At 35.5% G+C, this 18,151-nt stretch overlaps 1 protein-coding gene across 5 annotated transcripts; it reads right to left on the reverse strand.

Annotated features, from left to right (window-relative positions):
- Nucleotides 1–1,365: 1,365 nt before the first annotated feature.
- LOC136997426 (uncharacterized) lies at nucleotides 1,366–17,581 on the reverse strand. Of its 5 annotated transcripts, XM_067348163.1 has the most exons (8): nucleotides 16,727–17,021; nucleotides 16,492–16,640; nucleotides 5,234–7,595; nucleotides 4,261–4,698; nucleotides 3,408–3,554; nucleotides 3,077–3,324; nucleotides 2,085–2,244; nucleotides 1,366–1,892 (listed from the first exon to the last, which is right to left on the reverse strand). In XM_067348163.1, the coding sequence occupies exons 4-8, from the start codon at nucleotides 4,424–4,426 to the stop codon at nucleotides 1,780–1,782; spliced, it is 834 nt and encodes a 277-aa protein (XP_067204264.1). In that variant the 5' UTR covers nucleotides 4,427–4,698; nucleotides 5,234–7,595; nucleotides 16,492–16,640; nucleotides 16,727–17,021; the 3' UTR covers nucleotides 1,366–1,779. The 5 variants fall into 5 exon arrangements, 3 of the variants coding, with proteins under 3 accessions (XP_067204264.1, XP_067204266.1, XP_067204265.1); XM_067348165.1 differs by lacking the exon at nucleotides 2,085–2,244 and having other exon boundaries at nucleotides 16,727–17,081; XM_067348164.1 differs by lacking the exon at nucleotides 5,234–7,595.
- Nucleotides 17,582–18,151: the final 570 nt, after the last annotated feature.

An 18,151-nucleotide genomic window follows, 5' to 3' on the forward strand; every position in this document is an offset into this window, starting at 1 on the left:
AGGTGTGTAATCTTTCGATAGAGATAAATGTTAAGAAGCGTGGCTAATCGATTAAGGCGAGTGGCAGGAATATTGAAAATCTTGTGTTTGAAAACTGCTTTTGTAACATTTTTTTTCTTTTTTGATATTTGTTTTTAGCACTGTACCATCAAGTGAATCATTAGATAATGCTTTTGGCTAAAAAATATTATTTTATATTTATTAACAATAATTGCACATGTTAAATTGCACTTTGTTGCAATATGTATGTTGTAAAATGACTTCATTTTTCTATTTATAATAGCAAATCAGTATTCTTTTTAAAATAATTAGTTATTAATTTAACATATGCAAATATATTATTAATATACGAAATAATATTTTTTAGCCAAAAAAACATTATTAACTAACTTACACTGTTAGAAACAAATGTGGAAAAAAGAAAAAAAAAAGTTGCAAAAATCAAGTCTCGAATACGGGATTTCGAATTTGCTAGGCCTTACTCGCCTTACTCGATTAAAAGCGCTTGTTTCTGAGCATTTGCCGTCCGTAATGTGTTTACGTCGGCTTGATGGTAGCAAGACAGAGACGTCCGCTCTCTCTCTATAGCCGAACGGCCGAGCGCACACAGACGCGTGACGTAAGCGCTTCTTACTTGTGTTGGGGCTCGAGAGCCGCGAGCCCGGTAGTAGATATCGCATCACTGAGTACCACTAATGTGTTTCCGAACGGTTATTGTGTGTTGGTGTGCACACAGTGTGTGTTTCCGAACGCAGCCCTGGTGTACGTCGCAGTGAGAAGTGAGACGCATGTGCACTCGATTGTCGGCTCCCATACAACAATTCGACGTTCGATGGATGTCTATAGGACGTCCCACTCGACATATACGGACGTCCAGATGACGTACCAGACATGTTCCGAGAACGTTCAGTAGATGTCATTTGTACGTACAATGTACCGCCCTTAGACGTCCTCTGTACGTCCTTAGTACATCCTTTGTACATCTTTAGGACGCCGTCGTATGTCGTTGGTACGTCGTTAGTACGTCATTATCGTGACATTACTACGTCTTCTATACGTCCTTAGTACGTTATTGTTGTATTTTATTTAGTAAAATATATTTTCATGTCAGTAAAAATAGTGTAATTAAAAGTAAACAAATATTTTATAATAATGACAAAAACAAAATTAAAACGCGCATATTTGTTTACATTTTATACTATTTTTACTGACATAAATCCTTTTTCAAAAAAAACGTCCGTAAGAAATCCATTATGTTACGTTGCAACGATGCACTAATGCCGTACTACGAAAATATGTTGTTTAAGTATGGGTATATACTTGTACTTAAATGCATACAAGTATAAATAACGGACACCAATGCAATTAAACTATAAAATACTTTTTTTATTTTAATTGAAACACAATAAAATTTTTTACAACACACCTGTAAACTTTAAACAAAATTTTGGTTTGTTTTAATAACATCTCTTCGCAGACTCTTTGCAATAATAAGGAAATTAAGTGGTTGCTAATCAAATATTCTCTTCAAGCAAGTAAAACTTATAAAGCACCTGTTGTATTCACTACGTATACATTTCAACGTAAAACGTGTGTGGTCGCAATGATATCGATTATTGACCAAAAAGAGAAGTGCTCACAGATGGTAGCGGCTAAACCCTTCACGGAGCAAGCGCAAATCACAATGGATTGAAACAATCGTGAAGAAACGATTCAGTCAAACGATAATTTTCGCTCCGCGAACTTAAATAGAATTTAAATTTTTTATTATGAAACGCATTACACATTCTTCTCCTGTTTTTTTAGGCGATCTGTCGCTCGCCGGAACCAATCAATTATTGTTGTTTCGATCGCCCGATCGTCGATCTTTTTGTATCGGTGTTTCACAGCCTCTGTAAAAGGAATAGTGACTATATTACAATTACGTACAATTATGTACCCGGACATAATAATATTGCACGTTAAAATAATTTCTTATGCGTAAATAAGAGGTTCTCTTTTTTTTGGAAGGACTTTTTTAATGTAAAAATAATAAATCCAGTTTCATGACGGTAGCACGTAAATGGAACTATAAAGATATTTACCAAATAATGCACGAACGAAAATCGTTCCTTCTAGCCGTTCGTTATTTTTCCGCCCCAACCATGAAACTCTGACTGCTAATTCGGGAGCAAATACATGCAAAAGCATTCGTCGTGTACAATCAGCAGCATCTTTACCACCTCGCATAAGCAGCATTTTTTCCTTATATAAAAATAAACAAAAATCAAGTAAAAGATCGATTTTTAGCGCTTTCGTACATATATTATAGATTTTAAAAAATCAATTATATTAATAGTCTCTGCTTGAACCTGCCTCACATAGACCAGATGAGATAACGAGAGCAAATAAAATATAAAATTCTACCAAACATGGAGGAATTTTCTACAAAAGAGATGCAAATTATTTTTTTAACAAATTTTAAACAAATCAAGTTTTACCTATAATTAAATAATAAAATATAATTGTACACTAGAAGCTGCAAAGAATGTATATTATATTTATATTTCGTAATTAATATTTATATTTATATTTCGCAATTTATGTATGTACATATTTAGCAATTTGTTACACGAGAAAAAATCTTAATTAAACACGTTTCAGTCCATGGCTATTCTGGCCTTTGTTTATTACTTTTTACAATAAATATAATTTTAGAAATGTAAAGATAATTCATTCTCTTATAATTTTATATAAAAAATTTTGTAATTAAATTTTTCTCCAAGTAAAAAATTAGTTTATTAATATTATAATTAATTTAATTTTATATTTAACAATCTTGTTAGTGTAATTTATAATAAAAGTTAATTTTTTATGTAATTAAAACTTTAATTTATTGATAAATATAATAATTCATTTAATTTTAGCAGAGTCAAATCAATTTTTGCGCAGAATTAAAAAACATAATTAATTATTCCGCAAAAGTAATTATTTTTTTGTTTATTTGTTTCGGAAACGTATTATTTTTTAAAATCTTTTTGAACACAGGGTTATGTTTTGCAATAATAAAACTTACTAATATTAATAGAAGACTTACAAGTTGTCTACTAGCGACGGTATTTGTGTGAAGCAAATTTTCCATTTCGCAGAATTGTTCCCAATTCTTCAACGGAAACGCTGGTAACACATTATCCTCCGGTTGTTCGTCCTTTTCTTTAATAGGATGAATGATTTCTTTAGGCGCATCAGTAGATAAGTTCTGGGTTAATTGGCTGATCATATCCACAATTGTACGCAAGTCAAATTTTATCATTGTTAAATCTCTTACAACATGTTTCTCGAATTCTGTTCAAGACATTTGAAACTATATTAATTTCCGAAATTATCAACAATATTTATAATTGTTAGTTGCGACAATAAGATAATACCTGATATTCCAATATATTGTTTTTTTTTCTCGGAATTTTGTACTTGTTGAAATCGTTCAGTAATCTCATCAGCCAATTTCTTAATTTCTCCTACTGGTGCATCTTTCGAAGTGCGCTGTGATCCACATGTAATTTCACGTGAAGTAGCTAAAAAATTATAATATTATATTGATGATATTAATGATATTAATAGCAGATTCTGCATCAAAAGAGACGCAAGTAATGGTCAAGTGATAAATTACGGATATTCACATTTCAAACACAAGAAATGCGAAATTATGTCTCATTTTATCTCCTGACTTTTAATGAATTGCTTCTTTATCTAATGAACTTTAATCTGACATAATATTTATTTAGTTTGACTAACATTTTAAATAATGTTAAATAATAAATATAATACACACATTTACACTTTTTATTGTATAAATTTTTAATATTTTTAAAATATAACAAAATAACTACTTCGATTTACAGATTGTGCAGGAAAGCAATTACCTAAAATTCGAAAATTGCGATTTTTGCAGAAATTATTAACGCTCAATTACATTAAAAGATTCCACAGACCCTATCGAAAATTGAATTTGTAAGTTTTTTCTAAATTTGTAACATGTTTGGATCCTTATATTATGAAAATTTTTTTTCATGCACGGATATTAATTCTAGACAGTTCGGTGTTTGAAATGGAAAAAAAGTAAAAATCTATCAAGATTTGTTGAAAATAAAGGGAAGAGAAGTTTAGAATCCAAAAGACCCTTAGATGTACATTACGCTGATTTTTTAAGAATATGCAGTTAAGGGTTAAAGACTTCATGTGTAACCGAACTACCAATACGAAATAATAACAAAAGATTACCTTTCGTAGATTTATTATCACCGCTATGGTCATGCAGCGATCGCTGAGAAAGTCCAGCGGTACTTTTTGTTGAATATGAATGACTAACTTTTTGTAAAATCTTCTTTGATTTTTGATGCAGACTATTTGGCACTTGCAACTGGGAACTGCCAACATCTTTCGCCATTAAATGAGATGTCTCATTTGCTTCGCTGTCCGTTGAATTTGAACTAACTTCAATAGACTTCGAGATGCACTCCTTTTTACTTCATTTTTTGTTACTTTTTGAAATTCGAACGCTGCTTTTTTTAAATCTATCGTTGTCTTCGCTTGAATCAGATGAGCTAGTATATTTTTTATTAGGTTTATGGATTCGTTTACTAACAACCTCTGCCTCACTAGCAAAGTCTGAAGTTATTTCAGCTTTTCCTAAATTTCGACGAGCTGTTTTATATTCATCTGAAAAAAACAAGAGTGTATTATATATATTGTGTGTGTAAACGCACGCGCGCGCGCGCACACACACACACACACACACACGCGCGCGCGCGCGCGCGCGCGCGCACACACACACACACACACACATACACACCGTCTCCCGGAATTAGTAATCCACTAAAAACTTGTGATCTGTCTTTTCATAAAATAAAAATATACATATTACATATATAAAATAAGGAAGTTATGAAAAAAAATTATCAAATTTCTTTACACCAACCGAAAATTGGAATTTTAATCCCTTATTTAATTTATTTTATTTTATTTTATATATTATGATCCGCTATTTTAACCCGTTGTAATATACAAAGTATAAAACTTAAAAAATTACAGTTTTTGAGGTAAATACGTCAACCCTGACAATATGATCAATTTAATATTAAAAAATAGTAGAAATTTTTGAAAATTAATATTTTCGACGCATCTTATCTTGTATGCGCGCAGGTGTATACGTGCGTGCGTGCATCGTGTGTGTGCATACACGAGTACTACATACCAAAAGTACTAAGGATCCTGCATTTGAAGGTTGGCCAATTGTCATTCGGCACCGCCCTATTTTTTACATATTTTGTAGGAAAAATAGTATCGCGTGGCGGCCATGAACAGTATTCGTCACAAATCCAGAATTCAGGAACGACTTCCACAGCATTTTCTTCAATAAAATCTACGATGCAATATTTGGCAGACATCCTGGATTCATACAGGCTAAGATGTCGAAAGTTAACAGTTACCATGAATGAGTGGAAACAAAACAACATTTTTGTGGTTGTTAGATTCGTTAAATAATGTATCAAAAATCGGAAGTACGACGGCTTTATTTTTAATGTTATTAATTGGAAATGCTTGCAAGGTGCCATATTCCTCGGAAAATTGAACAATGCCAAAGCATGTTGACAGTGCTGGTGAATGAAAAAACGGTTTTCCGTTCTTTAACACTCTACCAATAATTGCCACGGAATTATTATAATGACAAATATTTTCTACGATTACAATACATTCGTCGTACATGATGCAGTAATTGTTTGGTTTCTTCGTTGTGATTTTAAAATTATTGAATTGTATATCTTTATACATTGGAGAGGTACATCCGCTTATCAAATTTCCATTATAACATTCTCTTCCCAGTCTATATGTGCTGATGGCTTCATTAAAAAGTTTAACAGAGTAATTATTTCTCATTTCGTACACCCGGTTACTCAGTTGCTCAAGGGGTTTATCGTTACCCTTGATCAATTTCTTTATAGATTGTAAGTAATTTTCGAAAGTGAACGCAGAAAATTCATCCAGTGATCCCCATCGTAACGCATCGTCTGCTAAATGTAACATTCCATGTGTGTTATACGTTGCATTTTCTTCACCATATAATTGAAGATATTCAACGAAATATTCTTCTAGTAAATTTTTCGCATATTTATTTTGTTCAAAATCAATACCAGGTGTTGCAAGAAGGCGCATAGCCACAGAAAGTTTTATAAAATGATTATATACACTCGATCTTACTATCTTGCGCAACACAACAAGTCCACTATAAAACAAATATTGCCTAAATTCCGTTGCTTTCATCCGATCAAGTTCGTCTAAAGCTCGTGGTTTACGGGCAAATTCAAGTGGAATATATCGTTGTAGATTAAGCTGTCGTTGAGAAATATCGGAAACCTGTTGTACACCCAATTTCATAGGATGCAACTTTCCAGTCATTATTTTCAGTCCTTTTTTGACATGACCTAATAATACTAAATGCATATAATCATATGGTACTTGTGACACCATATCGATCTCGAGTCTCAGCAAAGGGCTTATTCCATTATGATGTCCTGGTTGAGATTGTGTTGCAAATGATTCTGCCGTTCGCAGGGGAGCATCTTTTTCTGGATACACTACTTTTCCAACGTATTTTCCTTTAGTTTCGCATTTAGCACATGCATAGTATCCTCCGTGATATTTTATGCAGCAGATATATGCTCTTGCAGGAGCATCGCAGATAAAACAGTCAATAATAAATTTTCTGTTAATGCCATTCCAGGTATAACCAGTCTCTTTAAGGCTCTCAGCTTCCTCGATAAAGTATTTCAAAAAAATCTCAGCATCTGGAGGTTTATTACGTCCATGAAAAGCTCCAATAATGAAGGGCGATTTGTTTTCAAAATTTCTAATACTTCCCAGAATTAGCCATAATTGGCTTTTAGAACTTTTTGTAAGGGGTAAACCGTCATATTAAAAGATAAATGAATCTCTGGAGGTATACACGTAACAGTGCCGCTTGATTGAATAATGTGATCTAAACCTTCCTGAATACCAAAATGAACATATAGTCCATGTGCCATTGGAATGGTGTCTGCCTTTCTCGGCGTTTTTAAAAGGGTTCGAGCATCTGCAGGAAGAAATTTCATGGCATCTTCTACTTTTAATACATTTTTCAATAGATCGGTAACTGCGGATCTACATATATTATAATTATGGGTCCACTTCACCAAATTTAGTCGTAATCGATTGATGTTTACACCAGTATTTTCATCTTCTGATTCTGATGAATGATCACTGTTGTATTCATCAGATGATATAAATTCTTCTCTGCATATTTCTTCTTGCAAGGCTTCTGGGATGACTTCCTCATTTTGTAAGACTTCGTAGATAATTTCTTCTTGAGCACTTTCTGGCAAAAAGTCTGCTCTTTCATCGTTTTCCTCAGAAAAAGAACTATCGCAATTATCACGATTATCTGGCAGTGGTATTTCGTCGTTTGCATGAGCCTGCAGATGATTTTCTGAATCCTGCACGGCACTTTGTGCCAGTCTTCGCCAATATTTCCTACTGTACTGCTTTCGTTTTTGCTTTAACATGATTTGTAGTCTTGAAAGCTGCAAAGAAAATGCCATTGTCGGTATGTACCGATATTGGTTACGTCATTATTGCATGCACCCATGCCATTCGCTTATATGACAATAGAAAGCGGTTTACAAAAGCAAGCTTGCTGCAGACCTAATATAAAATCACACAAAACTTAACCATTTTTTAACTACTTATTAATTATTAATTACTTTTGTAAAAGTAAATAAAATTTCTATAATTTTTAATTACCTTTTTAATATGTAATTAAATAAAACTTAAGAATTACTTACTTTTACAAAATAATTAAATCCAATTTAATTAATAATTGCATTTATAATGACAATAAAAGTTAGTTATTTCGAATATCCTTTAAAATTGGGAAAATGTATACAATACTCAGAAATTTGTTTTAAAAATCTCTCTCTGAAATGTATCTTATATTAATATACGTATAAAGTTTAAAAAATCGGAATTTTGCGCTACAAAAGTTAAAAAATTCATTTAAAAAACTTTATTTTTGTTTAACATACTGCAATTACATTAAAAAATATTAAAAACTTAAAAAACAAATAAAAACATTCAAATTTGATTAACATTATCTGCAAAATATTTTCAAATTTCAAAATTTATTAAAATATTTTGAAATATAAAAATATCAGAAATGTCTTTAAAAAAATAAAATGTTTCAAAATTCTGAAAAATACTTCAAAAGCTGAAAACAATAAAATTTTTTGTTATGGCTTTCATATTTCAAAAATTGACATAAAAATTCAATTACCAAAATTTATTAATAAATATTCAAAAATTATTACTAGATGTCGCCTGCAGATAGTAAAAAAGCGAATGGTTGTGAAATTAACTTGGGATGGAATGAATAATATGCACTTATTTTTTTATTATTAGTGTATCTTATTGACTACTATATCTACAACAATGTAATGTGACAATTGTTCTCGCATTTCAAATTTGTGCCAGAAGTAGAGTCAAACTACAAGGATATAAGGCATAAGGGATAAAAGGATCCTTCATAAATATTAACAGCGAGTCTGACATTTTTTTCGATTGATCCAATAATATTTATATTAATTTGAAAAGCTTAGTTTTAGGAGTACATGTTAGGAAAATTTGAATTTTGGTGGTTGAAATAGAAATGTACGATAGTCGTTGATTAACAGGAATGATATTTTAATTTCAGGTACACTCAAAAAAATGATCTTGCAATAATAGCTAAAATTTTCTAGGTGTAAAAAATTAACTAAAACAGATAAATGATTAGCAACTGTTGTGATATTGCATATGTAATTACTTAATCAGTTTAGATGACAGAAACAGAATATATATCTGTATTGTTTGTGAACTTTAAAAAGAAAGTTTCTCTAAAGCGCCTATCTATATAAGATCAATCACGTGTTAGATCATGCAATGAATAACATTTAGCAATGGTACCTAAATTTTTCAGAAGCTATTGCTAGAACATTACTGCTATAAATTCTATATGTGACAAACAATGTTTTCACAGATACGAAAAATAGCGATACATTCTTGTTGCGATATCTAGAAATCTAACTACATCAGCGAAATATTTTTTTGAGTGTATGATTTGAGGCATAATTAGAGAGGAGAATCGATGTCAATTTTGTTCAAGAATTGTTGAAGGGGTTAACGTATTAACAGTTTTAGGAAAACTCAATCCTTATTAATTTGTGAGTGCAGTTAGAGAATTTTTATTTTAAAAAAATATTTTTTTTTTTGGAGGTTTTTTCTATTACAAAGTATATTTAAAAAAATGGTAATATAACCTAATCTAAGGTTTGATTATAGAAAGGAATTATTACATAAGTCAATAGAGTTGTTATCTTAAAAAAGTTAAAAAATATCGTAAACTTTTGTATTTATATTTAATGTTGAGTACGTGAAAAAAATTAAATTAATTGATTTTTTAAATAATTACTAGGTAAAACATTTTTTGCTCAAAATGGTAAAAAACTATACGTTTACGCACGAAAAAGTACACGAAAAGACACTTTATTAGGTGTTTGCTTCTTTCGATTGCAGCATAAACAATTACGAATGGGAAGTATAAGTAAATAATTTTTTAATTTTAATTATATAAAATTTCTAGAACCCAAAAAAATGACTCAAAAAAATCTGGAAAAAAATTCAATCTAATATCTCATATAGTACTATCAAGTATTTAGTACTGTAAGATTCTAATTGCACTTAACCGCAGTGTGTCAGGATAGGAAGCGGTAAGGTACCGGATAATAAACCGTTGAAAAGTTTCTAAGTCCACTCAGCCTTTTATTCGAGATCACGATTATAATTTAAATGTTACTTGTTCGAGAGTTCGCGGAGATCTCTTTTGGAGCAATTCTTTACGTACGAGCTCAGCTCGTATTACAGTGTTGTCACATCTCGGACACTTATATTAATAGCGTTTTCGATTATACAGGATTTGAACGACCCAGGGTTGATCAATCACTATTTTACTATAAATGCAAGTCTTTCATTGGTGGAGAGGTTGCAATGACGTCATTAACCAACCCTGGGTCGTTCAAATCCTGTATAATCGAAAACGCTATAAGTGTCTATCCAATAGGTGGCAGGAGCAGGTCTTATATTTTAACGAAATTTCTTACAGTTCGACCATCCTGCACAAACGTTCGTCTCGAATGTTTAATATTTCAATACAATTGATTATGTAAATCTGTAGATCTAAGGCCAGTCTTTGGTTTTATTACAATTATGTTTTATAAATGTAGGTTTTAATCTAAACACTTGTATTGGATTAAACTTAATGTTATTCGCCGCAAGAGAATTTTCTTAATATTTTAATATGCAACGCAAGCAATTTTTAAAATAATAATAAGTAACTTAAATTAACAGTATTCAGCGCAGTAAATTGAGTTCTTTTATGTAATACAGTAACTTAAATTAATAATCTTTAACGCAGTAAATTGAGTTCTTTTATTTTACTCAATAACTTAAATTAATAATCTTTAACGCAGTAAATTGAGTTCTTTTTCTTTTGATCGATTCTATGAAGCATCGTTTAGTGGTTTGACCCATGGTTTCATTTTATCAGGCGAGAGAATTGAATTGTATGGCCGTTGTGTGATGTTGAAGCCCGGTATGTCCGTGACAACGTACCGGTTTTTGTTTAATATTTTCTTGACCACATACGGGCCTTTGTAATTTGACTTTAGTTTATTATTTATTCCGACTTTCTGGTGAAGGTCTCTAATCAAAACATATTGGCCTTTTGTGTAAACCGTTGGCTTTTTATGTTGACGATCGTAATAAAGTTTATTATATTCTTTGAGTCGTTCGTTCGTCCTGACCGCTACTTCACGAGTATTGTCTCGCTGTTGATCAAAAGAAAGAGAATCGTTAGCTTGTTTTTCCAACTCGTTCCTGAGCTGTTTGTCTATGTGACCTCGCTGGTCGAATCCAAAAAGGATCTTCGAGGGCGAGCACCTGAGAGCCGTATGAAACGTGTTATTTATCACGTACTGCAGCGTTTGCAGTTTTTCCTTCCACTCATCTGGCGATTTTACTAATTTTGCAAGAGAGCTTTTAATGAATCTGTTTACGCGCTCGACTTTTCCGTTTGCCCAGGGAGAGGCGACAGCAACTTTGCGTAACTTTATTCTTCTTTCCGCGAGGAAATTAGAAAATTCGGCCGAAGTAAATGCCGATCCACGGTCAGTTACCACCTTTTCCGGTATTCCGAAAAAGTTAAATAACGTTGATAGATGTATGCAAACTTCTTTTGAACTGGTAGATTTTACCGGGAAAAGAGACGTAAATCGCGTAAACGCGTCGATAGTGATCAGAACATGTTTATAGCCATCGGCCGTCGTTTGTAACGGTCCGAAATGATCTACGTGTATAATCGTAAAAGGCTCGTTAGGTGCTTCCTCGATTTGTAGCTCGCCTTCGAGTCGGTGCGTTGATGCATCCGCACTCAGGCAAACAATACAATTATAAATGTAATCGCGCACGCGTTTTCGCAATGCAGGAAACCAATACGTTTGTTGGATTCCTTGAACGGTTTTTTCATAACCACAGTGCGCTAATTCATCGTGATAAGTTTTAAGAATGGCGTTCACCATAGATTCCGGGACGGCGAAACGGTCGCGATCGTCCCCTTTTCGATAAACTAATCCTTCGATTAATTTGAACTTTTTATTATCTCTATATTCGAGATCTAACGCAATCTGTTTTAGCGTAGGATCTTGCAATTGCTGGAATTCTAATATCCTTTCTAACGGTAGCGTCGAGACGTACATCGTCTGTTTGCTTAATGCATCGACGTGTGCCATACGGCTGCCCGGGCGATGAGTTATTTTGAACGAGTAATTTTGCAAAGCGAGCGTCCAGCGAGCGATTCGCGGATTCAAATTTGCCTTGCTAACTGCATATACAAGCGCGTTACAGTCAGTAACTATGGTGAACGTTATTCCATAAAGATATATGTGGAAGCGCTCCACCGCTCGAACTATTGCTAACATCTCGAGTTCGAAACTATGATAGCGTGATTCGGCCTGATTTGTCGTTTGGCTATAATACGCTATCGGTGACCATTGGCCCTCCTCTTGTTTTTGCAAGAGGATCGCTCCTAAGCCGTGTGCACTTGCGTCTGTGTGCAACTGCGTTTCCTTTGCTGGATTGTAAATTGCGAGGATCGGATAAGAAGTTAAAAATCGTTTAAGCGCGTCGTACGCTTGCCGGCATTCCGGACTGAAAACGTATTTTGAATCCTTTTTTAGTAGATTATAGAGAGGCTTGGCAATTATTGAATAACTTTTTATAAACCGCCGGAAATAATTCGTTAATCCGAGAAATCGTTGCAATTGCAGAACGGTTTTCGGTTGCGGAAATTTGGAGATTGATTCGGTGTGTCTATCCGAAATAGTTATCGAATTGCGAGCAATTATGTATCCGAGATATTCAATTTTCCGTTTGAGGAACTGACATTTTTTGATATTTAATTCAAAACCGTACTTTTTAAATTCAACCAGTGTTTGTTTAAGCACTTGTAAATTCGAGTCTACTGTATCGGTAGCGATGAGTATATCATCGATATAAACGATCAATTTGTCCGTTCTGATCAACGGTTGTAAAATTTGAACTATTCTTTTTTGGAATTCTGCCGGTGAGTCCGCGAAGCCAAAAGGTAGCTTCGTGTATTCGAATTGCCCGTCGGGCGTGGCAAACGAAAAATACTTTGTGTCCGACGGATGCACCGATATTTGATGAAAGCCGTCTTTCATGTCTAATAACGTGAAAATTGATTTATCACCGAGTCGCGAGATGCAGTCTTCGATGACCGGAAAAGGGTATTTCTGTTTCGCGATCCGTGCATTCAGTGGACGCAAGTCTACACACAGACGCAGTTCACCGTTTTTCTTTTTAACCGGGACTATACGCGCGCAATATGGCGAAACGCTTGTCTTTATTATACCGCGCGCAATCAAGTCGTCCGTAATATTTCTTAATTGTATGCGTTCAGAATACGCGAACTTTCGCGGCGCATATGCGTAAGTTGACGTGTCCTTTATATTCACTCGCACGCAGTAGTCGTCTTCGACGCGGCTGACCTTTAACTCAGCAATTTCTTTGAACAGATTTATCAATTTTATTCCCTCCACGGGATCCATTTCTTTCGCTAATTCTTTGAGATATTCGTCCCCGCGCTGCGGCTCATAACACGCGTGCACTTTTAAGAGCTCTTCCGGAAATGTGCTTGAAATGTCCGCGTCGCTGCTCTGAGCTTTGCTCCGCGACGGGCGATAAATTGCAAAAAGTGAGTGATTATTGAGAAAATCTCTGCCGATTATTATCTGCGTCGCCAGACTGCGCGTATCGAGTACAAAAAGACTAATAATAAAAGTTCTTTCTGGGTGTTGCGCGAACACTATTTCAGTATTAATCGCGCCGGTGATTTTGATAAGAGAATTATTAATTGCGGTCAAAGCCGGAGCTTGATTGACCTCCTGAATTCTTAATCCGTAACCGCCGCTTAATAGGTCAGCTCGCGCGAAGGAGACCGGACTCCCTGTATCGATTAACGCGGTTACATCGGACTTTACATTGTTAATTCTACTAATAATAATAGGGTCATGCCCAAAAGTTATTCGCTTACAGTGGTGTTGCACCAAGGCCACGGTGTTCTCCGTGTCCTGTTGTACGGCTGCGACGGCTGAAGTCGGCGTTGCTGGTGGCTGCGTTTCCCGCTTCCTTATTTTGAGGCAGTCCTTGCGGAGATGTCCGGGTGTCTTGCAGTACACGCAGAAGAGTTTCTGCTTCGCTGAACTTGCCGCTTTCTCGCCACCGCTCGACGTCTCTGTCTTGAAGTTCTTTGTCGGAGCGCTTTTACGTTCTTGATCCGGGTTGGCGTTGACCACTCGCTCCATCCGGTCAAGGAACTCGTCCATTGAGTGGACGTCCATAGCTGCTGCCGCTGCTCGAACAGCCGGACTGTTAATTCCGGACAGGAGTAATTGAACTTTCTCTTGCATCGGCAGTTGCATGCCGTGCATCAATGCGATGCGATCCATCGCGTATTCTTGGAAAGCTTCTTTAGCTGAGTTCCATTTCCGCGCTTCTATGCGCTGTAGTGTCACGTGGTACGGAGCCGTTCTTTTAAATCGGCTTGTAAGGGCTTGACTGAAGGCAGTCCAGGACTCTATTATTGAGCCTGTGCTCAAATCGTACCATTTTCGTGCTACTTTTATTAATTTACTGGACGCGGCCAGCAATTTGACATCGTCAGGGACGTTGTGCACCCTTGCCACTTGATCGACCCTTGTGAGCCACACCTGTGGATTTTCCGTGACGGCGCCCCCAAATTCTGGAATCTGAGTGGCGAGTATGCTCACCGCGTGTCCCAAATTTGCTGTGCCGACAGAGGAAGGTCGTGGTGAGAGCGCGCCCGATCCTGAGCTCGGCGGTGCCGTGCTTGATTCCAAATTAGCCGGTCCTGCCGGAGGGTGGTTCAGCTGACGAACCACCCTCTCGAGCAACGACTCCTGTCGTTGCATCTGTGAGGTTAATGAGGTGAGGCACCTGGCGAGAGCGTCCCAGGGCGGCTGGGTGCTCCCTTGTGCCTCTGAGGCTGACGCCGATGTCGATCCTATGCGAGCCGGTCGGAGAGTTGCCGACGGCAGCATTTCAATCGGCTGTGCGCCCGGATCTGTCGCGGGCCCTTCCTCGAGAGCCGCGCGAAACCGCTCAAAATGCTGAACGAGAGCCTCGGTGTAGGCTTCTCGTGTTTCAGCGTTCGGAGAGAGCCGGTATTTAGTTACTTGTTGTCGGAGCTCCTCCGGAGACAAGTTTTCCAAGGATGCCCGATCCATCTCGATGAGGGCGAAAACTAATGTCTAATACGGGGTAGCGACAATGATGTACACTATACACTGATTTGACTCACGCTCCGAAATCGGTTTCGTGTCTCGAACGATTTAATAACACTTGAGAAATTGACCGAACGCTCGCGTGCTTTCTTAAAAATGTCCGGCACGCGACCACGTTGCGTTTTAATCGCGTAGCGACCGAAGGAAATGAGTGTATCCCACTTCTGAAATTCTGTAGCTGTAAGATTCTAATTGCACTTAACCGCAGTGTGTCAGGATAGGAAGCGGTAAGGTACCGGATAATAAACCGTTGAAAAGTTTCTAAGTCCACTCAGCCTTTTATTCGAGATCACGATTATAATTTAAATGTTACTTGTTCGAGAGTTCGCGGAGATCTCTTTTGGAGCAATTCTTTACGTACAAGCTCAGCTCGTATTACAGTGTTGTCACATCTCGGACACTTATATTAAGTGTCTATCCAATAGGTGGCAGGAGCAGGTCTTATATTTTAACGAAATTTCTTACAGTACTATCAATTTGTTTTTTAAATGAAAAAATAAATGATCAGTTCGAGAAACATTCAAAATAATAATTAAATATTGCACACTACATATTGAGTTAAAATATTCAGATATTTCTCTTTCAGCGAAGAAAAGCATCATTCTTTGCTGAAACGTATAATCAACAGAATACTTTATAATACAAAATTGGAAAAGCAAAATAAACATTCCTTATGAGAATATGTATATTACTTGGGAATACGATAATACGATGTATAATTATTTTAACCCTTAGTCCCGACGGTTCTTTTCGGCACCTTTAATCCCGACTCATGGGTCGTTTGCGTCTTTGCGTTATTTGGATCAGTAAAAACGCTTTAAAAAATCTGGAAAAATTCATGGAGCTTCTTTCAACCTTTAATTTGAAGTCCCAATCATAATATTTCGATAAAAATTATTTTTTTATATAGTTTGTTATTAAGAAATGGAGGTACCTACAGCACTTTAAAATTTCGCTTGGGTCGAAAACGACCCATGAGTCGGGACTAAGGGTTAAAAAAAATACACAATTTTACATATCGAAAGTATACGAGAACTCATTTTAACAGTTCTAAAAGTTATTATTTCTTGTTAGTTAATGTTGCAATGGCTTGAAGTGGATCGGATACTAAACATGAGTAATATGAATAAATTATAATTTCAATTCACGTTTATATTATATTAGTGATATCTTTCTTCTTTCTTCTTCATTAAAATGGTTCTTACATTTTGTCGATTACTCGCATTTAATCTGATCCACTGCAAACCATTGCAACATTAACTAACGATATATATAGTCAAAGAATATCAATATAAAATAATGAAAACACGAATTAAAATGGCAACACTATAAATTATGGCATTCATAATATTAAATAAGCCGATCCATCGCAAACTGTTTTAATGTGATAATAAATAAAAATGCATGCATAATAAGACACGAAACAATTAAAACCACAGATCCATTTCTTTGCTATGAACTCTAATATTAAAACATATAATAAAAGTTAATTTAAATATATACTTACCTCCAATTCTGAGTCGACAATATATCATATCCCGACACGAAGAAGTTAGCCTTTCGGCGGTAACGTCCTGCGGTATATTGATGCGCCGATCCACCAAAACAGCGACTTCGAGGTTAGGTTAGAGTTAGAAATCGACAGCGACAATTGTCCTGCAATATAGTCAGTATAAGTCCTTTTCGCAGTATACCTTGGCTTTCTCTCCACTCTCCTATCTCTAGGTACACATAATACTTACTGTTCGTTCTCGTGCAATTCACGTTTTCGTTCGTAATCTCAAAACTCACTTGCACGTTGTACCACGTTGCACGACACAAGGTATTTTCACTCAAGTCAGTATATGCAGAGAGGGAAAGGCGAGCAAGCGCTTCGTTGTGAGTGGCTGACGGAATATTACGCGCGACCCGCGCGACCATGACGAATTCAAATTTTCAGATAACGACAGAAGTACATTAGTTTGTATGTATATCTGTTTGTGTGAAATTATTATTGCAAATATCCCAGTTTTCTTCTCATAATTGCAACTATTGGTTTTCTTCTCATAATTGAAACTATTTGTTCAATCGCAGGTCCGATAAAAATCTATTTCCAACAATAATAGAGTAGAAAAAAAATAAAATTAATAAATTTTCAATAATAAATAATTAGAAACTAACTTGCTAAAATAAAAATTGCCGATAAAATTATCATTTATTTTACATTCTTTTGAATAATATGTACACTCACCCGAAAAAAAAGCGGTACACTGAAAATGTGGGAAAAATTCATCAAATTTCAACTGACGATAACTTCGTAAATAATAAAGATAGAAAGTTCTATAAAATATGGAAATGAAGCTAAAAATCTCTACTTTAAGAATCAATTTATTTCAATGTTGCAAAATAAATTTATTGAAAATGGCGGATGACAAAGCGCGAGCATGCAAAATTGAAAAATAATGGTTCGAGTTTGCGACGGTGCACGGTATAAACAAAAAATTGTAGCTTATTGGGATCAAAAGCGTACGAAAGTACAGAGTCTCCTCTTTAAAATGCTTTTTTATGCATCTTGATACGATGATTTTTCGCCGAGAGATTCGCATTTGAAGAAAAAGGCAGATTCTTACTTCAAATGCGAATCTCTCGGCGAAAAATCATCGTATCAAGATGCATAAAAAAGCATTTTAAAGAGGAGACTCTGTACTTTCGTACGCTTTTGATCCCAATAAGCTACAATTTTTTGTTTATACCGCGCACTGTCGCAAACTCGAACCATTATTTTTCAATTTCGCATGCTTTTGCTTTGTCATCCGCCATTTTGGAGAAAGTTATCACACATTATTGCGTTATGAATTTTCGAACACTAGACATCCAAACTTTTAAAATGGTTTTTAAAAAATCCTGCTAGCTGTATTACGTGCCGAGATATTCAATTTTGAACCAGACCGAATTGCAAGAATAAGAATTCTGTGGTTATCAGCTCCGCGGTATTTTAAAACTCCAAACTCTCCTTACGGTTATAAGTGTCAATTCTGCTCTTGGCGTTACCCAGGATCAACGGCGTGGACGTGGCAGAAATCTGATCCCGTGTGCACATGTTGGCACGTGTGTATGTGTGTGTGTGTGTGTGTGTGTGCGTGCGTGTGTCTGTGCGTCCGTGTGTGTGTATGTGTGTGTGCGTGCGC

The sequence above is a fragment of the Linepithema humile genome, chromosome 1 (genome assembly GCF_040581485.1).
Source record: "Linepithema humile isolate Giens D197 chromosome 1, Lhum_UNIL_v1.0, whole genome shotgun sequence".
NCBI classification, from domain to species: Eukaryota; Metazoa; Arthropoda; class Insecta; order Hymenoptera; family Formicidae; genus Linepithema; species Linepithema humile.